Below are 21,052 nucleotides of genomic sequence, written 5' to 3'. Positions count from 1 at the left end.
CAATTGTTGCATATTTTATTTTAAACGTCAATTACTTTGAAAACAACCGAAAATTAACTAATATTTTAAATAATTTTAAATATCTTTAATTTTTGACTAAAAAGAAAAGCGTGGGCCCTATTCAACAAAGTCTAAATTCATTGAGTTAAGTATTATGAAATGTATGTGTCACACACAAATATTTAATTAAATTTAAATTACAAAAGAACTTACAATATAAAACAATATCTGATAAATTTATTAGGGACTTTGTTGAATAGGGTTTTATTTTTAGTCAAAAATTAAAGATATAATTATTTAAAATTTTAGTTAATTTTCGGTTGTTTTCAAAGTAAATGACATTTTAAATAAAATATGCTACAATTGATTGGTAAATTGTTCTTGTAATACAATTATTTTTTACTTTTTACTATTTTTTTTTTTAGAAAAGCATTTTTTTAAAAAAGTTTTTTTTCAATTTATTTATTTTATTTTTTTACTTTTTAGTCCTATTAAAGGTATTTAATAATTGCTGTATAGATTACTAAATTAATTTTGGAAGATTTGAAAAAAACATGAAATTATAGTGAATTGACCCCCACATTTGACCCTGTGTAGGGCGACCTGGATGTCCGAGTCCCAATATGATTACAGGATATTGTATTATCATCTAAGACGAGTGTCTGTGCCAAGTTTCAGCCCTATACGACATCGGGAAGTGGGTTAAATTAATTTTGCAAGATTTGAAAAATACCCGTACAAACGTACGTACGTACGTGTTAGCGAGCTAAAGAAAAGCCTGTAATAAATATAGTATACTTAATACTATAATACATATTAAAACGAGGATTATAAGTATAAAAAAAATAGTCGCAAAAGAAAAATCTAAGGCATTATTAATTAAATATTTATAAAAGATCCCAAATTCATATTGGATTGTATAAAAGTAAAAAATTGAAGTAACACATAATTATAAAAATAAGAAACAACATGTTCATTTTGTAGCCTTCTACTTAGTAGGTTATGTATTATACTTTTTTTAGTTTTTTATAGGTACAATATTACATTTTATGTTATAATTACTAATAAAATAAATATTTCATAACTATATATTTAATACTTATTATCATTTAATTTTAATTCAATTATTATTATATGTTTCTATGTTTGAGTATTTATAACTATACAACTCAACATGAGTTGACGTTTTACATTACTAACAGCTTCCCATATACCCGGCTTCACCCGGAGAAATACATACAATTGCCACAAAGTACTCACAAATTATGTTTAAACTATCCTCGTGAAACACTCTTTTTATCAGTGAAAACTAGAATAAAATTCGTTCAGTATTTACTGAGAAAATCGTGCATAGACTCGGTAAACGAATTTGTTTATCGAATAAGATAATAATTAAGTTATTTTTGAAACTGGTCGACGCGTATTCGCATATAATAGGTAATAACTAATAAGCAAGTACGAGGTATCAATACGTTTATTCTAATTTCTAAGAAAGTTAGTTAAGAAAGTTATTCATAGGTCATATTGTCATAACAACAAAAGTAATAAAGCTATCAAAGTTATTCAAATTATGATGGCTATTGTATTTTCTATTCTGTTCAATGTTACATACATTTTAATGAACAGTATTTAAAATAATACTCTAGTTTGTAACAAGCGGGCGAGCGCAATAGCGAGTGTTATATTATAGTGCCGCACCAATGTCCAACGTGATAGAGCATACGTTGCGCGCGCATAATATTAGTTTTTACTAGAACCGCTGTCCGTAAAAGAATGATGTGCTACTCCGCACTGGCTGCAACGCGCAGCGTCGCAGCACTCGTATGGGCGTGGCTATATGCCGCCGCCGCCGCGCCGATATGGAAAATAACGCCATCTCTTGAGCGTTGGTTTCGTTTCACTTTTGCTTTGACGCCCTCTTAAGAACGTACTGGTCGAAGTAAAACCATGATTTTATGTACATAAATAGAGCCTGTATGTGTATAAGTTAAGGGAATTCGATACCGGCCGTCTTTTTCAGTATAAACACATCATTTTTCTTCCATCGCACAGGCCGAACCGGTTATCCGATAAATAATTTGAAAACAGATTTGAATTCGTCATGAAGTGTACTTGGGATCCTACGAGGCACTTTTTTAATTTTTAATTTTAACCCTTTCCAAATTTGATTTAAATATTTGAAATTTTATAAAATGTTCAATGGTTTCTCATTCATAGTTAGAAAAATATATCAAAAAAGTACCTCGTAGAATCCCAAGTTTACTTCAAATCTGTTTTTAGATTACTACTAAGATCACTGGTTCGGCCTGTGCGATAGAAGAATAAAATGTATATTATACTAACTAAAATGGCTTTTACTCATAGACAAAATGATTTAAATTAAAAATATTACCACGAAGCTTATACAAATTAACCGGTAAATTAATTGACACGGTCGAAATTCATTAAAACCACTTTTTTCTTAAATATTATCTATACAAAACAAATGGTCGGTATCGAATCCCCTTAAAAAAGATAAATATTAAAATTTATCCAGCCTTCCTGTGTAAGAATTATACATGTTGACAAATTTTAGTTAACCATCAAGTTTTAGTGAAAAATTGCCTATACAATGAGCTTTAATAAATGCTATAGTATGTAGATGTCCCTTAAAATGTCATGTTTCACGGTTGCAAAAACAGGGGTTAGCAAATGGCAAAATCACTTTCAAATAAAATCTTTGATGGGTTTGGTCCACAGGAATAAAAATTATCGTTGCTTCAGACACAAAAAAACAACACATATCAAAAAATGTCTTCCAGCTATCGCATCAAAGGTAAAATGATGTTGACATTAATAAAATAATCCAAGACTTATTCAATGCCGTTTTGAGGACTTTTTTTAGTTTCAAAACTATTTTAGGCTGTACACTAAGTTTATAAAATGAAAACGTCCTAATTATTAAAATTCTTGAAGAAAGCTCATCGACAAAATCTAGTTCAAGTTCACAATATATTTTTCAAGTAGTTAAAAAAAATTCTTTGTATTGAGAGGTTCTTATTTTGAGAATTGAATATTTGTAATGGAGCCATATAGTACCTACGTTTATATGATAGCGTTAAAACGGCTTGAATTTAAATAGTTTTTAAATTTCTTAAAACGATTTAGTTTAATACCTATTATCCGTTTACATATAAATGTATAATTAATCGATTTAGTGAACATTTTTAATGAAAACTGATAACTAGTATGATATTGATAATAAAAATGCAGAATGAAAAAGCCACGGTCATATGTCAAATTTATAAACCGTTTTACACGTTTAAAACTGTTATAATTTCTTAAACTCCATAGCGCAAGCGTTTTAATTTTGAATATGGTTTGAAGTTTTTAAACCGTTTTAAAGTGTTTACATGACATGAACGCATTTTAATTTCAAACCGATTTTCCTCGCCATCATATAAATGTACTAATAGAGGTTTTAATATTCTAATAAAAAATTTAAGTGAAGAATCCTTATAACTGTTACTATACTAAATTATACACATCATTTTATGATAAATTTTTTTTTTATATAAATTGTTGATTTGCAGCACCTTAAAAAGTAGTTAATAGGCAGATTACACAGGTATGTAGATAGTCCACAGGCAATTGTTTTGTAAACGACTGCACTCAACAAATAAATGGTTATACTATAAAGTTTACGTCCAAAATAAGGTTGTCTGTACCCCACCAACGTATGACTTTTAAATAAATATTTACTATGATATTTATTACATTAATTTTATAAATAGCCATTAGTATTGGAATGTAGTTCCGGACCCAGTGATGTCTAATATACTCTGTATTTATTTTTAATCGCTTTTGAATTTATTTTTAAGTAATGGGACGTATTGTTCTAATGGTGTTAGCATGTTGCTGTTTAGTGATTTCAATACTACCTACATAAATTATGTAAAAGTATAAAAATCAGACATTACATTAACATTTAACATTGTTGCTATTCACTTACAATTTTTTTGGACAATTGTTTAATTATAGTGAATTTTCCAAAACGGTATTTTATGGACAAACAATAATATTTTGTAAAGGACATTTCTTTGATGACCTCAAAACCTAAAAGAAGATGTCTTGAATAGTACAAAAAAATAGAAAATAGTTATAATAATATGAGAAACTTTATGAGTCTTTTAACAAATTTCATAACATCTATTCTGAAAAACGAGTTTTTTACAATAAATGTAAAATTTAAACTTAACAAAACACATTTAAAGTGAACAAAATGAGTTAAATATGGAAAGCCCAAAGAATGATATAATAATCAGTATTTTAGCATTTATGGGCATTAGTAAACAACGCATGAAAGCAGAAATAAAAGTAAAAAATAGTTCAATTTATTTTAAATATTTGGTGCAGTATACAATTACCTTAATATTAAATTAAGAATTTTCGAGAAAGTTCCAAAAAATTAAGCCCCGGGTACCGGCGTCGTAAAAATTATAGGCACAGCCGTTGCAGCACCGTCCCCTCTCTTCTATCCTCGTGTCAAAGGGTCCGTCGCCGTTAAGTCGCAAAACGGAAAAACGACCACAGTAATCAAAATAGTTGAAATAATTATATCTGTTAGTCGAAAAAAATCTATATTTTTTTGGAGGGGGCTAAAAATATTTGTACCGTAGCCCGTGTTCTCAAATTACGTCACTGATAAGTCCCTCACGACTTATGTAGCCCTCTCCAACATTTTCACACTGTGCAGTTTTTTAGGCCATACATTAATGGGTAATAACCCATTAATAATATATTAATCATAAACATAATGTATATCGACTGTGATTAATCAAAACTTGATAAAACGAAATTTTTTTTTTCTGTGATAATAATTTCTAAAATTTACACTATGTAATTCTACGCTCCATACTTTTAGTTTCTCTAATCGAACTTTATTGTATTCTACCTTCCACAATAAGTATTTTCGGTGTAAAAAAAATTATGGAATTTTAATTTCTTGTTTTATATTATCATATAATTTATATTTTCTGTAATAGTATTTCTATAACTTTATATTCTGCAATTTTTAAATTCAGTCAATAATACTTTCTGGATTTCTATCGTTCCGGCCGATTTTATTCTGGTGATTTGTGGGTTCCCGTATCGGTGACGACAACGGTAACGCCGCGTGAATTGTGATAAGAGTTATCAATAAACAATAATTATAAAAACAGAGTCGACTGCAATAGTGAATTCTTCCAACGTTTTCCTTTTTATTTTATTTTATAAAATAGGTATTGACCGGGTAAACTTGTAAAGTGTGTGTATTAAACATGTCGGTAAACGCGTCCAAAGTACCGGAAGACGATAACTTCCTGACTAAAGAACTGTTCGTTTCTTTGGCAGTTCTATTTGTCACTCTGGGTAAGTCGTTCTGCTGTTGTACTAAATCAATCAATCAATCGATCAATGTTGTTGTGGCCACGATTATTTTGTGGATATATTTTTTGATTTAATCACATTTCAGTGTTGTTGTATTTGTGGAAAAAGAGTAACAAGACTTACCGCGACGTTTTGCTCGTCGGCTTGTGCGATTCGGGCAAGACCGCTCTCTATTCGCACTTGCTGTTCAACAAGGCCGTCCAGACCTTCACGTCGCAGGTGGAAAACATTGGCGAATTCAAAAACAGCAAGGTACACTAACAATTGAACGTAAACGGACTTATGAGAACGTGATTTAATTGTGACAATTATAATTTTTGTTTTTAGAAATCTTTGCGTGTTGTCGATATTCCTGGACACGAGCGAGCGTTTGGTAAATTTTGGGATGTTTACAAGACGAGTTGTAAAGGGATAATTTTCGTCGTCGATTCGGAAAACGTGCAGACGTCGGTATGCGATGTAGCAGAGTAAGTGTAATAAAATTTTTGAGATTTAAATTTCAACTAATCTGTCTTTTGCGTTGCTAGCCTGTTGTACAGAGTGATCACCGACGACACGATTGTTTCGAACAAAAGCAAAATATTAGTCGTTTGTAATAAACAAGACAAACTCATGGCTAAAGGTTCGGAAGTCATCAAGACGTTACTCGAAAAAGAATTGTATGGGCTCTCTATGAAGGGCCAACGCCTTGTGAGATCCCGTGATCAGTATCATCACCTGGAACCGGATGATTCAAGAAACCATTATGTCTTTATTATAACTATAGTTTATAAATGCTATTTATTGAGCTAAAAAGTTCACCATTTTCTTGATTCAAATGGAGAAAAACTGTGTCTTTAGACACAAGCAGTGCCAAACAAATATCTTAAATCCTTTCCCCTAAACTGGGTGGAAGTTTTTTTTCAGTAAAGTTTTACGGCTTAAGGTCTGAAAATCAGACCAAAAGTACATCTAGAGGTTGCAACATTTACAAATTAAATCTGCTGTCAAACTTTTTATTGTGTGTGTACTTACCACCGACGAACAAGTGTACGCCTCCGGCCTCCTCGATGAGCCGTTCGTAGTTCTGGCACTCGGCTTGTAAGTCGGCGGCATTGCCGTTAAGTATGTGTGCGTTTTTCGGGTCTATGTCTACTTGAGTGAAGAAGTTTGTCATCATGTAACAGTGGTAGCTCTCCGGGTGATTTCTGGGCAAGCCTTTCGCGGACGACACGGTCCAAAAAATTAATAACATTACAATATTCGTATTGTTTTATTACATGTAGGAGATTGCAGAATAAAAATTATCCCTCCAAAAAAATGGAATATTATTTGTTAGGGCTGGTAACACTGGTCCAGCGGTGTACAACATTATTTATAAGAAGAGTCGTTTTTTGAACTGCCGTTGATTGTTGTTGAGTGTCGTTTTTTTTTTTTTTTGTTAATAATGTATTATATTAACTTAATAATTAATTCACGAAATTGGATTGGTCTTTTAAAACAAGTTTATTTTATTGTAATATATTATTTATACAATTGTCAATTCATGCGGTTAAGCAGATAGTGGACATGTGTGAGATTATCAATAAAATATATTATATTATAATGCAATAATGTATCATTTATTTTTCAAGTGATATTTTTGGATTATTCATTATAATTTCCATAAGAAACATTTGCAGGATCAATAAAATATCAACACAACGACGAATTGAGCAGAAAACGTGTAAAATGTATTTCACCGAAAACGAAACTGTTTTTGGTGTCAATTGATAATATTGTCTTAGTTGAGTTTAGAATGCGGAAGAATGGAAATGGCCATTATTATAACAGCTGGAATAAACATAAACGGTCAGAATGTAATTTCTCTCCTTTTTGAGGGCTTCCATAGTAAACAAAAAAAAAAATAGTCTTGACACAGTAACATAAGACAGTAGTTATATAATATTAAAAAAAAAATCAAATGGCCATATTTTTAAGATGTGTATTATGTTATTGTAATGTTTGAAGTAGTAAAAACCATAAAAACGAGAAAACTTCAATACCACCGATATGTATTACAATAAATAATCCAGGGTAAAATAGTTGAGGGAAGGAGCTGTGGAAGACCTCAAATGTCTTGGACGGACAACCTCAGAAGATGGTCCAACACATCTACGAATTCACTATTCAGTGCAGCCATCAATAAACTTAAGCTCACAGTAGAAAGTATTGTAAGTATTGTATAAATAATACCAATATAAATAACCTAATGCATATATTATGCACTTACATGCAGTGAAGGGTTAATATCAATATACTGAACGATATTTTATGGGGAATGAAGAGACTCTGAAAGACTACTTAAGAAATACTGGGACTTAAACTCACCAACGTACTCGTCCATGTTGAAAGTCTTGACGTACTTGAAAGAAACTTCACCGGCCCTGTAGTACTTGATCAGGTACTTGTACATCCCTAGCGGAGTTCCACCTGAAGTCGGTCTGAAGTTAATTGGTTTGCTTGTAAATAAGAAAGTGCGTTATTATATACTTACCCGTAGGAAGACCCAAGACAAAGTATCGGTCGGGCCCCGGGTTGAAGTCGTTGATTCTCTTGGTCACATACTTGGCCGCCCAAGTATGCATTAAAAAAATATAATAGCATTCATTCAAGTGTTCTTACCGATTTGATTTCTTATATCAATTCAATACGACGTGCAGCATTCAAGGCGGGCGTGTCACTGCTTGTGTTATTTAAATGGCAACTATTTAGCTTCTACACTCAGCTCGGCTTTGTCTGTAGACATGGAACACATGTAATATTCTATATACGTATATGTAATACAATGTATATTATTATGACCGATAAGGTTGTTGATGTTTATTTTCTCTGTCATTATCTTTTTAGTTTGTGTACTATGCGCCCATATAGTAGTAGTTACTAATTATTTTGTATCCGGTGCAGCAACACGTTTATGTGAACAAAAGTTATTTTTCTTTATCGCCCGCTAAAGAAAACTACTTAATTATCTGATTTATTTTACTGTATCTTAAAAAACGTATCAAACATCCGTACACTTTTTTTTATTGTATTTTTCAACGATAAAGAAATGGAACATATTTCATTATATCATGAAAAATGATTTGTTTATTTACACACAACAACATAACATGGTAACGATTTGAAAACAATATAAACAAAATATAGGAAACACAATAATTTTACAAAACAATTATTAAAAAAATAAATTATTACAATAACATTAACGATCAAAAGTATTTACAGTAAATTAAACGGATAGGTTGAAAATGCAAGAAAAGGCAACAATATTTGGTAGAATCAAATAAATATTTACAGTAAAAATAACAAATATGGGGGAAGGGGGGGGGGTAGAAGGTGCAAGCCACAAGGGTACGTTAGAAACCGGCATAATAAAATCCTCTGTCGACGGGCTTGTCCGGGTACGGTTGCTTGCTTCAAAGGCTCTTGGCCTCAGGGTCTTTACCCTCGCGACCCTGGCTCTGTATTCGGCGTTCCCCGTGGCGGTGCTTTGGCCGAAGCGGGCCGCCACGATCGGTGTCCTACGTACGGGTTCTTGGGCCGGTCGCGTTTCGGCGGGTTCCTGGGACGGGCCGCTGGCAACGTCGTCGCCGCCGCTATGGGCTTCGATGGTCGGTGGCTTGACCTAGGTGGCTTCGTACAGAAGTGCGTCAATAATGGCTTTGTACGCACCGGCAACAGTTGACCGTGCCCAGCGGTTCAGACTGGTGGCCAGACAGCCTGACTTCTGGCGGCCGACGTCGTTGGCGTTTACGGGAAACAATTTTTTACAATGTGAGAACAGCTTGTAACAATGATAACAGACCAATGCGGTGGAAAAAATAACGTAACTAATAAGAGCAATTAAATATATGAGAATATAAAAATACATTACATAAAAGAAAAACATTAAAAAACATATAGTATAAAAAATGATTGACTTTGGAATAAATTTACAAGAAAGACATAGGATTATTAGGAAATATAAAAAAGTTACCAAAATGGAGGAATATAAAAAATAACGGACACAGTCAACGTGGGCGGAATACCAAGAAAAAATAATAAATAATAAATTGCGAAGTGCACTTATACTAGAAATAAAACGATATAAATGAACAAAGACCATAATTAATTGGCATGCAAAATTTAACCCATCCAGAGCCTGTCGCACGTCCGCGGCATCTTCGCCGGCTTGGTCGGCTTTGGACTTGGTGGGTGCCATACGATCTAACACTTTCATAATGCCAATTGACAGCCCGTTCTTCAAAATATTGCACAAAAAAGACATTGCTTTAGGAGAAAAGGTTATTTTTGATAAAGAGAACAAGAGAAATATAAAACATGAAAACGATACACAGTACAATTTTAGACAAGTCAATAGTTACAAAAAAACAACGGCCGTCGTGACGACCGTTGGTTTATTTGCAACATTCGACTGTATAATATAGTAGCCAGACATATTATTATTATATTTGTTTGTTTATCTAAAGTCTTAACACCCCAAATGGCTAACGAGTACAGTTATTAAAAGTTTCACAAAAGAATATACAGCAACAACTTGGGTATTAGATATACAAATAGAAATAATAACAAATAAATATATACACAATAAACACATGTAAGCTTAATTACTATTCAATATATAATATTTTTTAATTTAATTTGGGAATCAAAAGAAAAATCAAAATTAAGTACATTGTCACATGCATCTAAAATGCGATACTCTGGACTATATTTAATTAAGTTTGTGTAGCATTGTGGTATTAAGAACGGGCGATTATTTCTTAAATTAAAGGTTGGAATTTTAAAGTTTATTTTGCTTAGGAATTCTGGACAGGATAATTTACCATTTATTAATTTATGAATAAAACCTAAGTCGTTATATAACCTTTTAGAAGCCAATGACTCTGAATCCAATTCTACAGCTAAAATATTAGACATAATATACGTTGTACCCATAAATGCCCGATTGATGTGTGTATGGATTAAATAAAGACAAATAATAAAGGTTAGGCTTAGGTATACTCAAAAACGGAATTCCTTCTTCGGATTTGATTTAATAATATATGTTTTGTGTTTGTGAAAGCGCTTGCTGTATAATAGCATAGACAATCTAAGGTTATACTGGGATTAGGTTTATCACAAGTTGACAGTATTGTCGAATCAGATATACACTTTTTTAGGATTTGTCAACACATCCGTGTTAAAATAGGCAAGTATTACTACTGCGTTGTATCTCATTAGATTATTTACAAAAAACAAAATGTATTAAACTTTCATGGATCCAGTGAAAAATTTCCAGAAAACTACTAGGTATGTATACATTTTTGTACACATGGTCTTTTTTTTTTTTAATATCCTGTTTTATACTAAAGAAATAAATCATATCATAAAGAAATGGAAAATATTTTATTTAACAAATTTTTTTTTTTTATTTACACAGAATAACATGGTAACAAACGATTTAAAAACAATTAACAAATAGGAAAAATGCCAAGTACAATAATTATACAAAATAATCAACAAGAACAACAAGCCACAAGGGTATGTAAAAACCCCGAATAGTGAAATCCTTTATCGTTGGACGTGTCCGGGCCATCTCCTCTAGCTCATAGCGATAGCCGTTAACCTGGCTTTATACTCGGCGTCCACGATGGTGGTGGTTTGGCCAAAGCGGGCCACTGCTCGGCCGGTCGCATTGACGTCTGTGGCTTCGAATGGGACCGTACAGCCTAGGCCTTCATGCATTCCGGACAGCAGTTTGTCTTTGAGGGCCTTGCACGCACTTGAAACCGTTGAGCCATTGCTTTTGGAGACAAAGTTGATTTTTAATTAGATAAAGATTTATAAAACAAAACAAGTCACAGTGAAATTTTAGAATATTGTACACAAAAGCCATTGCAAAGTTGATTTTTGATTAAAGATTCACAAAGATTTATAAAGATTTATAAGACAAGAAAACATGAAAACAATACAAAACAAGTCGATAGTTACGATAAAACAATTTGCAACATTTGAATGTATAATATAGTAAATTAATTAACAAATAGTAAAAATGCCAAGTACAATAATTATACAAAATAATCAACAAGAAACAAATGACAATAATAATAATATGAATCAAAATAGGTCTGGAGGTACAAGCCGGATATGTCCGTGCCTTCTTCTCAAGCTCATAGCGATGGCCGTTAACCTGGCTTCATACTCGGCGTTCACGATGGCGGTGGTGGTTTGGCGGAAGCGGGCCACCGCGTTCCTGTTGCTCGGCCGGCCGCATTGACGTCTGTGGCTTCGAATGGGACCGTACTGCCTAGGCCTTCATGCATTCCGGACAGCAGATTGTCTTTGAGGGCCTTGCACGCATTCGAAACCGTTGATCGTACCCGACGGTTGAGACTGGCCAGAGGGCCTAGTGTTTGGCGGCCGACGTTGTTGGTGATTGAAATAACAAAATACATTACATAATAGATAAACATAAAAAAACATACAGTATTAAAAATGATTGGCTTTGGAAAGTGCCGAGAAATAAATTGACAAGAAAGAGTAAGGATTAACAGGAAGTATATATAAAAAAGTAACTACAATAGATGAATATAAAAGCTAATGGACACAGTCAACAAATTGAAGAAATCAAACGTCACGACTGAATAATGTGCAAAAATAACCAATTTAAAGCCACTGTTCGTGCGTCCATGGGTTTGGCGGCATCTCTGTTGGCTTGGTCGGTAGGTTGGACGTCGGCATTGACTGTTTGCGTATTGGCTTCGGGCTTGGTTTGCGCGATACAGTCCAAGACTTTGACAATTTCAATTGACAGTCCATATCTTTAGTTTATTACCAAGGAAAGATATAGAAAACACGGTGTTGCAAACACCAATGGAAATTGTGGTATCTATAGAAAAAAAAAAAAAAATATTAGTAATAATTATTAACTAATTAACATGTTGAAGACGAAAAACTAGTCGATATAAATGTTGTAAAGATTTTAATTTTTCTGCCAAACTGTTGTCGTTATTCTTTTGATATATTTTAAGACATTATTTATTCGTTTAATTTAATATACATCGTTTAATAGGAAATCTCTGCGCTTCTTGTCTTTAAAAACCAAACGACTATTGACTTTGAATTTAATTATTTACATTGTTACAAGTAAAAAATCGATTATTATTGAAAGTTTCTGAGATTCAAACGACAATTTTAAAATGTAATTTTTACTACCAAGATTTTTCCATGTTTGAATTTTCGACAGCAGCTGTACATCATAAACTTCATCGCCATAATTAGGTTTGGCCACAAGACGGTAAATAGTCGGTATAGCAAGGCAATGGTATAATTGTTTTAAATTTAATTATAACATTTTACCAGTTGTTAAAATCAACTGCCATTTTAAAATTCTTGTAGTATTCGTATTACAAGCAATTTAGTATTTTTTATCAGCAAGATTGTTATTTAGTGATAACAAAAAGTGATAACGTTGGCGCACGTATCGGTGACGACAACGGTAACGCCGCGTGAATTGTGATAAGAGTTATCAATAAACAATAATTATTAAAACAGAGTCGACTGCAATTGTGAAATCTTCCAACGTTTTCCTTTTTATTTTATTTTATAAAATAGGTATTGACCGGGTAAACTTGTAAAGTGTGTGTATTCAACATGTCGGTAAACGCGTCCAAAGTATCGGAAGATGATAACTTCCTGACTAAAGAACTGTTCGTTTCTTTGGCAGTTCTATTTGTCACTCTGGGTAAGTCGTTCTGCTGTTGTACTAAATCAATCAATCAATCGATCAATGTTGTTGCAGCCACGATTATTTTGTGGATATATTTTTTGATTTAATCACATTTCAGTGTTGTTGTATTTGTGGAAAAAGAGTAACAAGACTTACCGCGACGTTTTGCTCGTTGGCTTGTGCGATTCGGGCAAGACCGCTCTCTATTCGCACTTGCTGTTCAACAAGGCCGTCCAGACCTTCACGTCGCAGGTGGAAAACATTGGCGAATTCAAAAACAGCAAGGTACACTAACAATTGAACGTAAAACGGACTTATGAGAACGTGATTTAATTGTGACAATTATAATTTTTGTTTTTAGAAATCTTTGCGTGTCGTCGATATTCCCGGACACGAGCGAGCGTTTGGTAAATTTTGGGATGTTTACAAGACGAGTTGTAAAGGGATAATTTTCGTCGTCGATTCGGAAAACGTGCAGACGTCGGTATGCGATGTAGCAGAGTAAGTGTAATAAAATTTTTGAGATTTAAATTTCAACTAATCTGTCTTTTGCGTTGCTAGCCTGTTGTACAGAGTGATCACCGACGACACGATTGTTTCGAACAAAAGCAAAATATTAGTCGTTTGTAATAAACAAGACAAACTCATGGCCAAAGGTTCGGAAGTCATCAAGACGTTACTCGAAAAAGAATTGTATGGGCTCTCTTGTAATTGTTTTCTAAAGAAATGAATATAACGATTTTAAGTGTGTTGTCGTCGTGGTTCGTTTCAGAGATACGCTGAGGATCACCAAAGCCAATCAGTTGGAGAGCATCGACGGTAAAAAGAACAACAAGACTTCACTGGGCAAAAAGAAGAAGAGTTTTGAGTTTTCGCATTGTCAAATTCCCGTTGAATTCGCCGAATCTTCGCTGTCGGCTTCTCAAGACGTCGTTTTAGAACCGGTCAAGAATTGGCTCGACAAAATTCAGTAGTACCGTTTCTTTGCGTTTAGGTGGTGCATTACTCAAACTTGTACATTTATATATTTTACGTGTTAAGCCCATATGATGCATTTATATGATCTGCATTTTGTTGGCTAAAATGTATTTATGGGTTTTTTTTTTTTTTGTTTGTTTAAATAAACTTATGTTTTCTTATTGCTGTTTCGTTGTATGTAAATAATCTTTTTGTTCGCTGTATTAATATTATTACGACGACTTATTAATTAAGATTCTCCGCGTAAGTCATCATGGACGCCGAGACGAAGATTTCGCCCGAAGTGAATCGAAAAATTCTCGAGTCCAGATATAGATTTTTCACGCTAATAGAAGAAATCAAGTTTAACGTCTTGTTGTCCGTAAGCGTAGAACTTAAAGCGTATTGTTATTATTTTTTTTTTTTTACGATTAAGGGGTTGCGTGTATCGGTTATTATTTTTTTTCTTGTAATATTTGAAATTAAGAAGGTTTATAAGGTGATATCTTGGGCTTATCTTGTAAATAAAAAATTGCCATAATATTTCCATACATAGTTACCGCCATTATTTCTGTTTAAGTAAACAATTCATTTTACTTCGGTAGGATACGACTATAACATATTTTGTTCCATCCTTTTATCTAATATAAGTGTATTACAATTGGTCTTGCTAAGATAATAAACAGAAGTATAATTATCATATACTAGATATTTTATATATTAGATTTTAAAGAACAAAAAACAAACTAATTTATGTGTTGTAATATTAGTGTAGGTTGATAGGTAATGAGTAAATTTTGCCTATTGAATTTTACAGTGTTGTTGAACCGATTTTTAAAAAGTATTCAAGTACTACTACTTTACATAATATTGTTTAAAATACTTTTAAACACCAACCAAAAATTCAAAATTTAATGAATACAAATTTACTTTGTACAGACACCTGATTTATGATACCTACATGCATATATGAATAAGAATATTATTTTGTACTACTTGTCTTGAAAATACTCTATTAAATAGGTACTTTAAAATAAAAGCTGTTCAAAACCAGTAGGTACAAAAATACTTGACATAACATATTTTCAATGTAGTACAAGAGAACATGATGGTGGTGTATAACATACACTACAAAATTGATAAAAATTAATATTTTTTTTTGAAAATGTATTTTTACAACATGCCAATTATTATGTTAATACAACAAATTTTCCATTATTAACGAAGAATGTACTGTCAAAGAATTGTTGCATAAAATAATTAACAAACATCTTAAAATTAAATTAAAATTTACAATAAAAATAATTAAAAAATGTTTAGCTATTTATGTGGATGTTCTAAACTACTTAGAGTTAGTACAATAATTGTAATATTAAAAGTCCATTTTTATGTTTTATATCATAATGCAACTGTTGACTAAGAAGTTGGACGGCTAAATTTTGGAAAAATATTTGTTTTCTTCATTAGTTATGTTTGCCAACATGTCTGCAAGAATTTCCGTCACTTTGGGATGCGGTTGATGATCCTGCGGCCTTGGGCGTTTACAATTTACAATCGTTTGCCGAAGACGACAGCACTAACGTGGAGGCTGAAGAACAAGAACAGACACAATGTCTTATGGACGATGCTTCTTTGGATGCTGCAGCCATAGCCAATGCCGGTCAAACGCCCAATGAGCTTTATGCTGGCTTGTGTCAAGCGTTTAAGGTCGCAGTCCAAAACGAAAAACTGATAAAATCGTGCAAAGAGCACTCTGGTGGTCATCAGGTATAGCCAAGACCTAATGTGTTTGAAAGCTTCAAGAGGGGTACAAAATTCAGTTGTACTATATGCAGACAGTATCTTCCCATTACCTAGGGTTAAAATTAGGGATTAGAGCTGTAGGTACCTAGAACTTGCTTTTTGGAGTGTGTTTCAGTTATTTTTTTTTTAAGGAGCCTAGGCTCTCTTCTGTGATTCTTCTCGAAACCTAAGTACAGGGTGTCTCAAAATGAACGGTGGGGTTTCAAACGGCTGTAGGTTGTGGACCTTTTGAAACCTGTTGACTGTGAAACATTTAATGACAGTCATTCGAAACTTGACAACTCCCTCTTTCATTCAAGCTCTACCAGAGCGCTGTAGGTCCAATACCTCACACCCAACCTAACCTAACCAAACCTAACCTAACCTAACCAAACCTAACCTTTTTTTTTTTTTTGTGTGTTATAATCGTGGCGCTGTAGAGGGGAACTTTACCTTATAGGTCATCCTTCCCTCTACATCCACATCATTTATTAATAAATGTAATACTGTTACAACTTAGCAATATTTTTACAAAATAGTTGGAGGGCTCTATCCCTCCTGCTGTGGCCTTCGGCCTATAATAGATTATTAACTAAAGTAATATGTATCTTTCTTCTTTCTGGCGTGCTCTTTCCTCTTCTTCCCTCTTTGTAAGTATGCCACTGACAAACTGTCCGACTGCGTTCCAGTTGCCTCGGTTCTTCAACATCAGGTCCACCATTACTTCTGGCTCCAGTGTCTTTTCCATCTTGGCCTCTAGGTCCCGTCTCTGTCTCCACCATCGATCGCAATGGAAGATTGCATGATCAGCATTGTCTCTCGGAGCAGAGCAGTCCAAGGCACCTGGGGTCCGTCGTTCTCTTAAATCTGTGTAGATAATCCCGGAAGCAACCATGCCCGGTGAGCATTTGTGTAAGGTGAAAATTGATCTCTCCATGTTTCCTCGTTGCCCATTTTTTCACGTCTGGAATCATCCTCCTGGTCCATCTGCCCGTCTCCGCATCATTCCATTCTTCCTGCCACTTTGTGAACGATTCTTCTCTTGGTGTATCTTTTTTAGTCCTATCCTTGTGTAATTTAAGTCTTTCCAGTGCCATCAAATGTGCAGGAATGATACCGGCGACCACTAATATGGCTTGTGTGGAAACCGTTCTATACCCCATAGCAATTCTAAGAGCTATTGTGGTTTTAGAAGTGTCGATTTGTTTATGTTAGATTCAACTGCATGGGCCCATATAGGGGCGGCATACAGTGTTTGGCTGTACACTATAGCTCCAAATATCTTCCGTTTCTTGTGAGAAGCACCTCCTACGTTAGGCATAATCCGAGCAAAGTTGGATGCAGTTCTACTAGCCTTAGCTGCCGCCTTTTCTATGTGTTTCCTAAAACCAAACCTAACCTAACCAATCCGTTTGAAACCCCGCCATTTTTTTTTTGAGACACCCTTTAATAAACTGCTTTGGCCGTGACAGCTTTGATCATCAGACAATAGGCTTTAGTGTGGCGACCGAACGAGTAGCTAACTCGAGTGGGGTGTCTCGTTTATTGGCAGATGCGACAGGAAGGCCGGGAATTGATCGAAGCGATCGAGACGTTTTTCCGATTGATCAGCGACCGGATGAAAGTGGACGCGGACGATCAACGGAAGCGCGAAGACGATCTGATCGTCAAGTACAGGAAGAACGAGAAGTACAAACAGCGTGTAATAGCTGTGCTCAGACAGATGGAACAAGCCGCAGAGAAGCACGTCAGGAACCGCATAGCAAAAATTGACAAGATCAAATACTATAGATCTCAAATAGAAAATGCCATCAAGACGGCCGAGACCAGACGTGTGAGATTCGAGTAAGTCACACGACGGTTGATCATTCATACATGATCTAGTTTTTTGTTTGATGACTTTAACATTACATAGTATCGTGTTCATTTGAGAAGTCCTTTAGGTCAGGTTAGGTTAGGTATGACACGTTTTACACCTTGAAAAAAATACTTGGTATAATATAATACTTATTGTTTTACGATTATAACAAAAAGGAATGACAATCAAAACGAGCTGACACTTTATTTGAAGTATTTCGAAAACGATCTGAGTTCATTGGAAAATAACATTGAAATAACTCAAGCGGAATTAAATCTAATGAGAATGAAAAACGACGTTGAAATCGAGAACATCAAGAAAGACGTGTGAGTTGTTTCCTAACTACTCGAACAATTGACAATTTTGTTTTGATTTTATTTAAAAAAAAATTGAAAACATTCAATTAAATGGGACTTGCATTTAAACAGGCGGTTACCTAGACTAGGTTAGGGAGTTGAGAAGATACCTTTTAAGTGATATTTGTATTTTACATAATATGTACAAACTATAATAATATATACTTATAATTTGTAAAAGTCATGTGTATATGCATACAGAACCGACGAGAACAAATTCTCAAGCACTTTCCCGGTAAATTTTAAGGGATCAGGCATTTCTTTACCGTAGTTGGAAAAATTACAAATTTTACTAGGGTTTGACTTTGAAAATGTACAACCTTGTATTGTGTTTTACTATAATATATTGATTAGCGAGAAAAAAGAAATGGCGTTGCTGACACAAAATCGTCGATACGGCCATGACATGTTGAAGAGATATAACGAAAAAAAGGGTCTTCTGCAAAATATCGAACACAAGAAAACGGCCTACGAGAAACTAAAGGTACACCTCATCTAACCTAAACCTGACCCTAATTCTACTCCCAAACCTAACCTAACCTAACCTAATTTAACCTAACCAAACCTAACCAAACCTAACCTAACCAAACCTAACCTAAACCTAAACCTAACCTAACCTAACTTAATCCAACGGTCTTTGCGCTTTGTAAACGTTCAATTTAAGGCCATTTTTACACTATAACGTCCAATTTACATGTACAGGAAAATGTTGCCTGGAGCGAACAGTACTTGGAACAGTTGGATTTGGAAGAGAAGGGCTACCTCAAGCGAGAGTTTTATGACAAATTGGACGCACTCAAAGAGAAAATGGCATTGCGAGCAATTACCAACTTCTTGAGACCTTACATTATCGCCAGGTTCGGCGTCCGGAAGACACCCAGGTCTCCCAAAGCCAAAAAGACTAAACAAAAGTCAAAAAAATAAAACCACATCTACTGATTTCTATTTCCATAATATATCAATAAAAAAAAAGTCATGTAACCATTTAGTGATTTTTTTTACTAATGATATCAACTTAGGGCGAGGGATGTGAAAGTATGATGTTGACTATATTGTAGAGTATGTGTAGAAAAATAGATATGGTATAAACATCAGCTCCAACGTAGTGTAATCAAATGAGACGTTATTGTTTGTAAGCTCGACGAAAAGAAACTTTAGAGCATTTGGAAACATTGGTGGAAGTTGTTAATCCATTCAGATTGCACCACCGTTTGACAAGACCGTTGAAATCTTCCTGTAGCCGCCCATTGAACAGCCCTTGTACGATACTAGAAATTATTGTATGAGTTAAAAATGTAGTTTAACGAGAGTCTCGTGTGGAAGCATTGTTTTTTTAATGCTAAGAAAATTAGTTTATCATCTGTAGAATGTTTTCTAATTGAAATTTAAAGTCTAAATGTACCTATGTGGTGTGTACCTATATAAGCGCACTCTAGACGCTTCTGTTGGCCTTGTCGTTTTGATGTTTTGACACAAAGTGGCAGCGTTTAACAAAGAGATTTGATATTTTGACTCTACTAGAAGCACATTATTTGTGGAAAAAAAATCATAATATTTGGCACGAAAAATATTCCAAATCGCGTTCCAAAACTTGGAAAATCGACTACTTTAAAATATGTGGTTTGGCTCATTTCCCCCCGTTAACTTACCGGCCTTTGAGTGAACCCAGAAACGTATTAATTATTATTGCATAATTAATAATAAATACTGTTTTTTTTTTAGAAATATTGTACAAAAAAAAAGGTATAAGGTAAAAACGATCCTGAATTGAAGTAAAATTAAGATCATGGCCAAACTTCAAAGTCTCGAAGCGAGTGGAGGAGGAGAACAGTGTGAGAGTGTAATAATAATAAGAAGAAGAAGAACAGTGTAAGGCAGAGCGTGTGCGCCGAACATTATCGTTTGTCCGGGGCCGGGCTTGGGGGCGAATACACGAAAAAGGGATCTGGCGGAACACAATGGGCCGTGACAAGCGATTGTATTGGCCGACGACAACAATGCACAACGGCCTATCCCGGTCGCCTATTGTTGCCGCCGCGCCGGCCTGGTGAGCTTTCCGCGCGCGCCGGCCGCCTGCCCCGTCGGGCGTCCCGCCACGTGCCGCCGCCTATGGGACCGACAAGCTCGCCTGTACTTAGGGGCCCTTCAGTGGCGTAGTTATGATTTTGTTCTGGGGGGGGGGGGGCAACGACCAACGACCCCCACACCCCTTATTCAAGTTAACATTTTTTTTTCTAATATACTTCTGTACACAGTTAAATATTTTATAATATAAAATACATTGAACATTTGAAACAAATCAACTTTATCAGAGGGGTCATAATTTATTTATAAAATCACATCTGTTTTTCTAGGTTTTTTGCCTAGCTCATCTATTATTCTCTCAGCATCTAGTTGTCCATTTTTATGAACTGCCGGCATTGCTAATCCATTCGATCTATGCTGTTTTAAAAGAAATAATAGTTAATTATCATTGAAACGTATTGACAATTATTTAATCACAATGCATAAAATGTTAGCATGTTTTGTATTTACTTCACACACGGTGTTTCTCAAATATATCCGCTCAGGTGTGGTGGTTGATACTGGCAATGTGCGTACAATTTTTATAGTTTTAAATAAATTGGTAAACATTTTTGATCATTACGCTCAGTTAGAGCTTGAAGAGCTGATTTCGGAACTGTATTAGTTCTGCTCATTTTGCGCCTCCACAACAAGCGAAACATCAACATTTTTTTACTTTTGGAGTGTAAAATTCTATTAATTTTTCGAATGATTTTTCTTCGTCTGTTGTTAAAATTGTATTGTTTGAAAATAGACATTCGAATCCTAGAAAAGGAAAACAAATGTAAAATACACTAATGAATACTATTTGTTAATATTACTATATTGTACAGTGTACACTATATATAGTACCCATACACACAAAACACATATCTGGTTTATATATTAAACTAC

At 34.2% G+C, this 21,052-nt stretch overlaps 1 protein-coding gene across 6 annotated transcripts; it reads left to right on the top strand.

Moving 5' to 3' along the window:
* The first annotated feature begins 5,198 nt into the window (after positions 1-5,198).
* LOC126840033 (signal recognition particle receptor subunit beta-like) lies at positions 5,199-14,747 on the top strand. 6 transcript variants are annotated; one of them, XM_050575528.1, is made up of 6 exons: positions 5,209-5,261; positions 13,027-13,156; positions 13,260-13,426; positions 13,503-13,642; positions 13,703-13,834; positions 13,914-14,735. In XM_050575528.1, exons 2-6 carry the CDS (start codon positions 13,066-13,068, stop codon positions 14,113-14,115), a joined length of 732 nt encoding a protein of 243 aa, XP_050431485.1. In that variant the 5' UTR covers positions 5,209-5,261; positions 13,027-13,065; the 3' UTR covers positions 14,116-14,735. The 6 variants fall into 6 exon arrangements, with proteins under 6 accessions (XP_050431489.1, XP_050431487.1, XP_050431484.1 ...); XM_050575532.1 differs by lacking the exons at positions 13,027-13,156; positions 13,260-13,426; positions 13,503-13,642; positions 13,703-13,834 and adding exons at positions 5,495-5,661; positions 5,737-5,876; positions 5,937-6,068 and having other exon boundaries at positions 5,199-5,391; positions 13,914-14,747; XM_050575530.1 differs by lacking the exons at positions 13,027-13,156; positions 13,260-13,426; positions 13,503-13,642 and adding exons at positions 5,495-5,661; positions 5,737-5,876 and having other exon boundaries at positions 5,199-5,391; positions 13,914-14,736.
* Positions 14,748-21,052: the final 6,305 nt, after the last annotated feature.

Source organism: Adelges cooleyi, unplaced genomic scaffold (assembly GCF_023614345.1).
Source record: "Adelges cooleyi isolate 19-005CV unplaced genomic scaffold, UGA_ACOO_1.1 ACOO_flye_CR_arks_rails_tigmint_CR_PRNA_33, whole genome shotgun sequence".
Classification (NCBI taxonomy): Eukaryota; Metazoa; Arthropoda; class Insecta; order Hemiptera; family Adelgidae; genus Adelges; species Adelges cooleyi.
This window is presented reverse-complemented; position numbering and strand designations above follow the sequence as displayed.

Excerpts from the sequence above, each read along its gene's own strand:
- LOC126840033 (XM_050575532.1), top strand. The coding sequence starts at position 5,301 with ATGTCGGTAAACGCGTCCAAAGTACCGGAAGACGATAACTTCCTGACT. Across the intron at positions 5,392-5,494 it reads AGTTCTATTTGTCACTCTGG|TGTTGTTGTATTTGTGGAAA; the intron begins GTAAGTCGTTCT and ends ATCACATTTCAG. Across the intron at positions 5,877-5,936 it reads TCGGTATGCGATGTAGCAGA|CCTGTTGTACAGAGTGATCA; the intron begins GTAAGTGTAATA and ends TTGCGTTGCTAG.